Raw genomic sequence first — 11,366 nt, forward strand, 5'->3', positions numbered from 1 at the left:
GTCCGGGAAATAAGAACACCAAGCCTGATGCTTTATCCCGTCTCTTTAGTTCTCCTGTGGTTTCTACCGAACCCGAGGGGATTCTCCCTGAAGGGCGTGTTGTCGGGTTGACTGTCTGGGGAATTGAGAGACAGGTAAAGCAAGCACTCACTCACACTGCGTCGCCGCGCGCTTGTCCTAGTAACCTTCTGTTCGTTCCTGTCTCTACTCGTCTGGCTGTTCTTCAGTGGGCTCATTCTGCCAAGTTAGCTGGTCACCCCGGTGTTCGGGGTACGCTTGCTTCTATTCGCCAGCGGTTTTGGTGGCCTACTCAGGAGCGGGACACGCGCCGTTTCGTGGCTGCTTGTTCGGACTGCGCGCAGACTAAGTCAGGTAACTCTCCTCCTGCCGGTCGTCTTAGACCGCTTCCCATTCCTTCTCGACCATGGTCTCAGATCGCCTTAGACTTTATTACCGGTCTGCCTTCGTCTGCGGGGAGGACTGTGAGAGCCGCCAATAAACGTAGGATTAAGAGTCCTAGGTATTGTCGCGGTCAGAGAGTGTGGCTTTCCACTCGTAACCTTTCCCTTACGACAGCTTCTCGCAAGTTGACTCCGCGGTTCATTGGTCCGTTCCGTGTCTCTCAGGTCGTTAATCCTGTCGCTGTGCGACTGCTTCTTCCGCGACATCTTCGTCGCGTCCACCCTGTCTTCCATGTCTCTTGTGTCAAGCCTTTTCTTCGCGCCCCCGTTCGTCTTCCCTCCCCCCCTCCCGTCCTTGTCGAGGGCGCACCTATTTACAAGGAACGGAGGATCATGGACATGCGTTCTCAGGGACGTGGTCAACAGTACTTAGTTGATTGGGAGGGTTTCGGTCCTGAGGAGAGGAGTTGGGTTCCATCTCGGGACGTGCTGGACCGTTCGTTGATTGATGATTTCCTTCGTCGCCGCCAGGGTTCCTCCTCGAGTGCGCCAGGAGGCGCTTGGTGAGTGGGGGGGTACTGTCATGTTTTGTCTTTGATCTTCATGTCTTGTCCCTGTGCTTCCCTCTGCTGGTCTTATTAGGTTCTTTCCCTCTTTCTATTCCTCTTTCTCCTCCTCCCTTTTTCCCTCTCCCGCTCTCTCTCTCTATCGTTCCGTTCTTGCTCCCAGCTGGTTCTCATTCTCCTAACGACCTTATTTACTCTTTCACACCTGTCCCCTATTTTGCCCTCTGATTTGAGTCCCTATTTCTCCCTCTGTTTTCCGCTTCTGTCTTTGTCGGATTCTTGTTTGAGGTTAGCTGCTCTGTGTCCTTGTTCCGCCCTGTTGTGTTTTTGCATTTGTCAGATGTTGCGTGTGAGCAGGTGTCTATGTCAGCTACGGTCTGTGCCTTCCTGTAGCGACCTGCAGTCGGTGGTCGCGTCTCCAGTCGTTCCTCTCTACTGACAAGAGGTTTTCAGTGTTCTGTTTTGGATTACCTTTGGATAATATCCAGGAACATCATTGTTTGTTTAAGACTGGAATAAAGACTCTGTTTCTATTACGTCGCTTTTGGGTCCTCCTTCATCAGCATAACAACTCTAACTTCCGCGATGCATACAAAGCCCTCACCTGTGTTCCCTTCGGCAAATCCGACTGCGATCTCATTCTAAACGTCGTAAATGGTTATCTGCACGAACCCAGCCTTTACTATGAATCATCTATACACCAATTGTCTTAATAATTTATTTACTAACTAACTAACTAATCACAGAAATCACGCGGACTGGAGTATGTTCCGGTCAGCCTCAGAAAACGACATTGATCTATACGCTGACTCGGTGAGTGCGTTTATAAATACATGCATTGGATATGTCCTACCCCCTGTTACTATTAAAACCTACCCTAACCAGAAACCGTGGATGGATGGCGGCATTCGCAAAAAACTTAAAGTGTGATCCACAGCATTTTACCATGGAAAGTGGTCTGGTGATATAGATGAATATAAACAGTTTAGTTATTCCCTCCGCAAGGCAATCAAACAATCGAAATGCCAGTACAGGGACAAGGTGGAGGCGCAATTCAATGGCTCAGATTCGAGACATATGTGGCAGGGTCTACACGAAATCACGGACTACAAAAACATAAACAGCCATGTCACGGATACCAACATCACGCTTCCAGACAAACTAAACACCTTCTTTGCCCGCATTGAGGATAATACAGTGCCACCTTCGCGGCTCGCTAACAAAGACTGCGGCCCCCCTCTCTCCTTCTCAGTGGCTGACGCGAGTAAAACATTTAAACATGTTAACCCTCTCAAGGCTGCTGGCCCAGACAGCATCCCTAGCCGCGTCCTCAGAGCATGCGCAGACCAACTGGCTGGTGTGTTTCCGGACATATTTAATTGCTCCTTAGCCCAGTCTGTTGTCGCCATATGCTTTAAGATGGCTACCATTGTTCCTGTACACAAGAAGGCAAAGATAACTGAAATAAATGACTACCGCACCTTAGCACTCGCTTCTGTCATCATGAAGTGCTTTGAGAGACTAGTCAAGGATCATATCACCGCCACCTTACCGGCCAACCTAGACCCACTTCAGTTTGCATACCACCCCAATAGGTCCATAGATGGTGCACTCGCCATTGCACAGCACACTGCCCTATCCCATCTGGACAAAAATAATACCTAGGTAAGAATGCTGTTCATTGACTACAGGTCAGCATTCAACACCATAGTACCCTCCAAGCTCATCATCAAGCTGGAGGCCCTGGGTCTCAACCTCTCCCTGTGCAACTGGGTCCTGGACTTTCTGACGGGCTGGCCCCAGGTGGTGAAGGTAGGAAACTTCGCTGACCTTCAACACTGGGGCCCCACAAGCGTGTGTGCTCAGCCCTCTCCTGTACTCCCTGTTCACCCACCACTGTGTGGCCATGCACGCCTCCAACTCAATCATCAAGTTTGCAGACGACACAACAGTAGTGGGCTTGATTAACAACGACGAGACAGCCTACAGGGAGGAGGTGAGGGCACTCGGAGTGTGGTGTCAGGAAAACAACCTCTCACTCAATATAAAAAAAACAGAGGAGATGATCGTGGACTTCAGGAAACAGCAGAGGGAGCACTATCCCTATCCACATCAAAGGGACAGCAGTGGAGAAGGTGGAAATTTCCCTGGCATACACATCACAGACAACTGAAATGGTCCACACACACAGACAGTGTGGTGAAGAAGGCGCAACAGCGCCTCTTCAACCTCAGGAGGAAGAAATTTGGCTTGTCACCCAAAACCCTGACAAACTTTTTCAGATGCACAACCGAGAGCATCCTGTCAGGCTGTATCACAGCCTGGTACGGCAACTGCTCCGCCCTAAACCGCAAGGCTCTCCAGATGGTGGTGCGGTCTGTACAACAAACTACCTGCCCTCCAAGACACCTAGAGCACCCGATGTCACAGGAAGGCCAAAAAGATCATCAAGGACAACAACCATCCAAGCCACTGCCTATTCACACTGCTATCATCCAGAAGGCAAGGTTAGTACAGGTGCATCAAAGCTGTGACCAAGAGATTGAGAAACAGCTTCTATCTCAAGGCCATCAGAATGCTAAATAGCATTCACTAACTCAAAGAGGCTGCTTCCCACATTGAGACCCAATCACTGGACACTTTAATAAATTGATCACTAGTCAATTGAAACAATGCCACTCTAAATATTGGCACTTTAATAATGTCTATATATCTTATATTACTCATATCAGACTTGTCACTTTAATCAATGCCACTTTAAATAATGCCACTTTAATAATGTTTACATGTCTTACATTACTCATATCACATGTATATACTGCATTTTATACCATATACTGCACTTTGCCTATGCCGCTATGTACATATTCTCATTCACCCCTTAAGATGTGTGTGTATTAGGTAGTTGTTGGGGAATTGTTAGATTACTTGTTATATTTGTGTGTATTAGGTTGTTGTTGGGAATTGGTAGATTACTTATTAGATATAACTGCACTGTTGGAACTAGAAGCACAAGCATTTCGCTACACTCGCATTAACATCTGCTAACAATGTGTATGTGACCAATAACATTTTATTTTATTTGATGATGATTCAACCATATACACATCAGCAACCACAGCTAATGAAGTCACTGAAACCCTTAATTAACAAAGAGTTGCAGTCTGTTTTGGAATGGGTGGCCAGTAATAAACTGATAAGTGAATTTTGTTCTCAATGTTCATAAATTGAACTTCAATTAAAATACTCTGTCTGTTACTAAGAATTTGTAAGGTTCTTGTTAAAATGAAACAGACAGAGACCAGTCTACTTAGTCAGCAGGTTTATTTACGAGAGCTCTTGTCACGTTCCTGACCTATTTCTGTTAGTTTGTTATATGTGTTAGTTGGTCAGGACGTGAGTTTGGGTGGGCATTCTATGTTTTCTGTTTCTGTGTTGGTTTATTGGGTTGCCTGGTATGGCTCTTAATTAGAGGCAGGTGTTTGGCGTTCCTCTAATTAAGAGTCATATTTAGGTAGGCGTTTTCACAGTGTTCGTTGTGGGTGATTGTCTTCCGTGTCTGTGTCTGTACACCACGCGGGACTGTTTACGGTTTGTTGGATTTGTCTAGCCTATGTTTCCTATTCGTGTGTTCTTCTCGTTTTATGTAAGTTCGTCGTCTAGGTCTGTCTACACCGTTTGTTGTTTTTGTTAGTTTAGTCAAGTTCGTGTTTTCGTTAATAAAATATGTCATTTCACTACGCTGCGCCTTGGTTCCCTCAATACTCCTCCTCTTCAGATGAAGAGGAGGAGGACTGCCGTTACAGCTCTGCTTACAATTTCCTGAAAATTGGTCTATATACCTCACATTTTGTCATAAATGTCCCTCCTCCTCTCAGAAACAATGACAATATAGTTCACGAGTCTTCTCCTGCTCATACATTGCCTGCCACCTGTTATACAATCTACTACAAGCCTAAGGTCTCTCCCCTCCCTGGGGGGAGACAGAATGTCCTGTAAGGAACACAGTAGTACAGCTTGTCTGTCGATAGCTCCTCTTATCTCATACATTGTCTCGCACTTGCACTCTGCTTACATACAAAAACGAACAAAAAGTCCTTGTTCTAGTTCTGACTAAAACTACACAGATCAGATTTAAATGTATGATTCTAATTCATTTCATACTGTTAAGGCTGTCGCTCTCCTCATCCTCAGACGAGGAGAGGAGAGAAGGATCATCAGACCAATACGCAGCATTAGGGAAATAAGCCATACTTTTATTTAACGACGATGATGGCAACACGAAAACAAATACACTTACGAAATAACAAAACAAGAAAACGACGTCGACGAAACCTGAACATAAACTCACATCACTAAACGTAAACTCACGGACAGGAACGTTACATCAAAACGCACGAACCACCAAACAGCCCCGTAAGTGAATAACATCGACAACACGAGAGACATCACAGGAGACAATCACCCACAAACAAACAGTGAGAACGCCCTACCTAAATATGACTCTTAATTAGAGGAAAACGCAAACCACCTGCCTCTAATCAAGAGCCATACCAGGTAACCCAAAACCAACATAGAAACAGATAACATAGACTGCCCACCCAAAACACATGCCCTGACCATAAACACATAAAAAACAACATAAAACAGGTCAGGACTGTTACAGAACCCCCCCCTCAAGGTGCGAACGCCGGGCGCACCAGCACAAAGTCCAGGGGAGGGTCTGGGTGGGCAGTTGACCACGGTGGTGGCTCCGGCTCTGGACGCTGTCCCCACACCACCATAGTCACTCCCCTCTTCTGTCTACCCCTTCCAATGACCACCCTAAAACTACCTTCCCCTAAATAAACGGCCAACACCGGGACAAGGGGCAGCACCGGGACAAGGGGCAGCACCGGGACAAGGGGCAGCACCGGAACAAGGGGCAGCACCAGGATAAGGACCAGCACCGGAATAAGGGGCAGCACCGGGACAAGGGGCAGCACCGGGACAAGGGGCAGCACCGGGACAAGGGACAGCACCGGGACAAGGGGCAGCACCGGGACAAGCGGCAGCACCGGGACAAGGGGCAGCACCGGGACAAGGGGCAGCACCGGGACAAGGGGCAGCACCGGGACAAGGGGCAGGTCCCGGCTGATAAACTCTGGCAGATCCTGGCTGAGGGACTCTGGCAGGTGTATGCAGGCTGACGGCTCTCGACGCTCATGGCAGGCTGACGGCTCTCGACGCTCATGGCAGGCTGACGGCTCTCGACGCTCATGGCAGGCTGACGGCTCTCGACGCTCATGGCAGGCTGACGGCTCTCGACGCTCATGGCAGGCTGACGGCTCTCGACGCTCATGGCTCTCTGACGGCTCTGGCTGCTCATGGCTCTCTGACGGCTCTGGCTGCTCATGGCTCTCTGACGGCTCTGGCTGCTCATGGCTCTCTGACGGCTCTGGCAGATCCTGTCTGGTTGGCGGCTCTGGCAGATCCTGTCTGGTTGGCGGCTCTGGCAGATCCTGTCTGGTTGGCGGCTCTGGCAGATCCTGTCTGGCGGGCGGCTCTGGCAGATCCTGTCTGGCTGGCGGCTCTGGCGGATCCTGTCTGGCGGACGGCTCTGGCGGCTCCTGTCTGGCGGACGGCTCTAGCGGCTCCTGTCTGGCGGTTGGCTCTGTAGGCTCATGGCAGACGGGCGGCTTTGCAGGCTCATGGCAGACGGGCGGCTTTGCAGGCTCCTGGCAGACGGATGACTCAGATGGCGCTGGGGAGACGGATGGCTCAGATGGCGCTGGGGAGACGGATGGCTCAGATGGCGCTGGTGAGACGGATGGCTCTGGCCGGATACGGCGCACTGTAGACCTGGTGCGTGGTGCCGGAACTGGAGGCACCGTGCTAATGATAAGCACCTTCCTACTAGTGCGGGGAGCAGGAACAGGGCACACTGTACTCTCAAAGCCTACTCTATCCCTGATGCGAGGTACCGGCACTGGTGACACCGGGCTGAGGACAAGCACATCAGGATTAGTAGGGGGAGAAGATACAGTGTGTTCGGGGCTCTGGAGACGCACAGGTGGCTTAGTGCGTGGTGCCGGAACTGGAGGCACCGGGCTAGATACACGCACTACAGGGAGAGTGCGTGGAGGAGGAACAGGGCTCAGGATACGCACTGGTAGCCTAGTGCGTAGTGTAGACACTGTAGGTACTAGGCTGGGGCGGGGAGGTGGTGCCGGAAATACCGGACCGTGGAGGCGTACTGGCACTCTTGAGCATTGACCATGCGTAACGCCGGTGCCATGTATGCCGGCCCGAGGAGACGCACTGGAGACCAGACGCGTTGAGCCGGCCTCATGACACCTGGCTCAATACTCAATCTAGCCCTACCAGTGCGGGGAGGTGGAATAACCCGCACTGGGCTATGCACTCGTACAGGAGACACCGTGCGCTCTACTGCGTAACACGGCGCCTGCCCGTACTCCCGCTCTCCACGGTAAGCCTGGGAAGTGGGCGCAGGTCTCCTACCTGCCCTTGGCCCACTACCTCCTAGCCCCCCCCAAGAAATTTTTGGGAATTACTTACGGGCTTTTTTGGCTTCCGTGCCAGACGCGTTCCCTCATAGCTCCGGTTCCTCTCCCCGGTAGCCTCTGCTCTCCTCAGTGCCTCCACCTGTTCCCATGGGAGGCGATCCCTACCAGCCAGGATCTCCTCCCAAGTGTAGCAACCCTTTCCGTCCAATACATCATCCCATGTCCATTGCTCCTTTCTCTCCTGTCCCTTACTCCGTTTAGTTTTCCCTTGCCGCTTGGTCTTAGCGTGGTGGGTGATTCTGTAACGGCTGTCGCTCTCCTCATCCTCGGACGAGGCGAGGAGAGAAGGATCATCAGACCAATACGCAGCATTAGGGAAATAAGCCATACTTTTATTTAACGACGATGATGGCAACACGAAAACAAATACACTTACGAAATAACAAAACAAGAAAACGACGTCGACGAAACCTGAACATAAACTCACATCACTAAACGTAAACTCACGGACAGGAACGTTACATCAAAATGCACGAACCACCAAACAGCCCCGTAAGTGAATAACATCGACAACACGAGAGACATCACAGGAGACAATCACCCACAAACAAACAGTGAGAACGCCCTACCTAAATATGACTCTTAATTAGAGGAAAACGCAAACCACCTGCCTCTAATCAAGAGCCATACCAGGTAACCCAAAACCAACATAGAAACAGATAACATAGACTGCCCACCCAAAACACATGCCCTGACCATAAACACATAAAAAACAACATAAAACAGGTCAGGACTGTTACACATACAATCATACAGTGACAGGGTAGAATTCTGTTAGCTATAGTTCTACGTTAAATGTATACATCATTTAGTCATTATTCATAGAATTCATAACATAAACTGGTTGTGAACATTTCTAAAACTAAGAGCATTGTATTTGGTACAAATCATTCCCTAAGTTCTAGAACTCAGCTGAATCTGATAATGAATGATGTGGCTGTTGTACAAGTTGAGGAGACTAATTTACTTGGCGTTACTTTAGATTGTAAACTGACATGGCCAAAACATATAGATTCAATGGCTATAAAAATGGGGAGAGGTCTGTCCGTAAATAAAGAGATGCTCTGCTTTTTTGACACCACACTCCAAAAAGCAAGTCCCTCAGGCCCTAGTTTTCTTGGTTATTGCCCAGTCGTGTGGTCGAGTGCTGCAAGGAATGACCTAGTTAAACTGCAGCTGGCCCAGAACAGAGCGGCATGTCTTGCTCTTCATTGTAATCAGAGGGCTGATATTAATACCATGCATGCCAGTCTCTCTTGGCTAAGAATTGAGGCGAGACTGACTGCATTACTTCTTTTTATAAGAAACAATGTGTTGAAAATCCCAAATGATTTGCTTAGTCAACTTACACACAGCTCTGACACACACTTACCCCACCTGACTTGCCACCAGGGGTCTTTTCACAGTCCACAAATCCAGAACAAATTCAAGAAAGCCGTATCATATAGAGCCATTATTGCATGGAAGTCCGTTCCATCTCATATTGCTCAAGTGAACGGGAAACCTGGTTTCAAAAGACAGGTTAAGCAACACCTCACGGCACAACTCCTCTCCCCTATTTGACCTAGATAGTTTGTGTGTATGTATTGATATCTAGGCTACGTGTGCCTTTTATCTAAAAAAAAATATACTTATGTAGTTCTGTCCTTGAGCTGTTCTTGTCTATTAATGTTCTTTATTATGTCATGTTTCATGTTTTGTGTGGACCCCAGGAAGATTAGCTGTTTCGTTGTAACAGCAAATGGGGATCCTAATAAAATACCCAATACCAAATGCATTTGGAATCGATCAAATGGAGTTGCAGTTCCCAATGAAGCTAACTTAAATTTGAGAGAGAGAGAGAGAGTTCCATATGACCCGGTGGCCTAGTTGGCTGTGGGCACAAATGGTATGCCAGGAGGATAGAGAGGATCAGACCAGGATCATAGGATATCCTATAGCGGAATGCCATTGAGCCCACATAATGCAACATGGGTTGTGACAAGCATACATAGATAGGCAAGCTGCAGAAAGACGAGCAGGCTACTATTCCCCATCGTTCATCAGTGCAATTTTGACGGTCAACTACAAGCTGAAAAAGTTTGAGAGGATTTATTTACTCTTGCCTGGTTAGATTTTAGCTTATCTCGCTCTGGCTAACATTAGTTGTTGATCTTAGGGAGGGAGAGAGAGCCTACCTGTTCAAATGGCTTATTTGCATATAGGCCTACTGTAGCTCTGATTGGCTATAGCGCAGCGGTCTGTGTAGAGTCTGGTCCTAGACAAGACTTACACGTTTTTATTATGTTTTATTATACTGCAGTGTATTCATTTAATTGTCCAAAGCACAGCTGCTTTCCCACTATGTATTGCTATAGAATCTTCACAATTGTCTTATTCTACCTCATTCCCAAACATTCTATGAAAGTTCGAAAATGTGAAAATACCATATATAAGTGCTCGCTTGTCATAAAATGTATAATTAAACTAGGTAGCTTGCTACACGCACTCAACCGGTGACCGCATCTCAGGCCATGGTAGAGGTCAAGGGTGGCGAATTTGATGACGTCACAACGACTTGGGTGCAGTGGGTTCAGAACAACAACGCCAAAAACTGTATTGAAAAGAAACCATAATACCAACACCCAAAAGGGCACGTGGCGAGTGGGAGGGTGAAGGGGCAGGTAATTGGGCACAGGTAGACCCCTACCTGTGCATGTGCCCTGGTGTGTGTGTGTGTGTGTGTGGGGGTGGGGGGGGGGGGGCTGGGGGTGCATGCTCGTGTGAGTGTATAGAGAGGATGATGTCTGTACAATCTAGCAAATTGATGTACATTTTGATCAAAAATGTTAGTTAGCTACTGGAATTCTATATTATAGTCCAGTACTGTAAAGAGCAATGCATTATGTGGGCTCAATGGCATTCCGCAATAGGTTATCCTCTGATCCTGGTCTGATCACTCTGATCCTCTCTGTCCTCCTGGCATACCATTTGTGCCCACAGCCAACTAGGCCATATCTCTCTCTCTCTTAATTGGCAAGGGGAAATCAATGTTGCCAAAGCAATACAATACAGAAATAAATAGTGTCAAATCAATGTTGAAAGATCCCCTCGCTTTCTCTGTTGGTGAGCATTGACAAACTATAAGTATTGAATTCCGGCCATAGATACACTCACCTATTCTCCTCGGCGACCTCCTCCTCTTTGGCCTTGGCAGGTTTTAGAGCTGTCAATCATAATTAGAGAACAGTGTGAGACGGATGTCGCTCTATGCTGCTGATACAGATCAGTTTACTGACTTGTTAGTGCACAAAGGGAATTGTTTATAGATTAGGTTTAAGACAGCTATTACCTTCTTGTTTCTTCTCTTCTTTGAATGTTACTTGGTTTACCTGTTTTTAACACAAAGAGATATAGTTTGAGTAATAGAACATTTAAATGGTGATTAACCCCCCCCCCCCCTTTTCTTTCTCTCGCTTGTGGGGGACTTACTGGTGCAGGTGGGGCATTGGTCTTCTCCTCATCTCCTAGTTTCCCAGGCGGCTCAGTAGACTGGGGAACCACTTTCACCACCCAGCTGAACATCCTGCAACATACACATACAGTTGTGGCCAAAAGTTTTGAGAATTACGCAAATATTACTTTTCACCAAGTCTGCTGTCTCAGTTTGTATGATGGCAATTTGCATATACTCCAGAATGTTATAAAGAGTGATCAGATGAATTGCAATTAATTGCAAAGTCCACCTTTGCCATGCAAATGAACTGAATCCCCCAAAAACATTTACACTGCATTTCAGCCCTGCCTCAAAAGGACCAGCTGACATCATGTCAATGATTCTCTCGTTAACACAG

General features: G+C 47.8%; 1 protein-coding gene across 1 annotated transcript in view; it reads right to left on the reverse strand.

Annotated features, from left to right (window-relative positions):
• Positions 1–11,097, reverse strand: part of LOC129852896 (cyclic nucleotide-gated cation channel beta-1-like) — a 39,726-nt gene extending 28,629 nt beyond the window's left edge. The window contains exons 1-2 of the mRNA XM_055918504.1: positions 11,005–11,097; positions 10,865–10,904 (exon numbers count right to left, since the gene is read on the reverse strand). Coding sequence (XP_055774479.1) covers positions 10,865–10,904; positions 11,005–11,097 — 133 coding nt within the window. The remainder of the gene's footprint in view (positions 1–10,864; positions 10,905–11,004) is intronic.
• Positions 11,098–11,366: the final 269 nt, after the last annotated feature.

The sequence above is a fragment of the Salvelinus fontinalis genome, chromosome 4, assembly GCF_029448725.1.
Source record: "Salvelinus fontinalis isolate EN_2023a chromosome 4, ASM2944872v1, whole genome shotgun sequence".
NCBI classification, from domain to species: Eukaryota; Metazoa; Chordata; class Actinopteri; order Salmoniformes; family Salmonidae; genus Salvelinus; species Salvelinus fontinalis.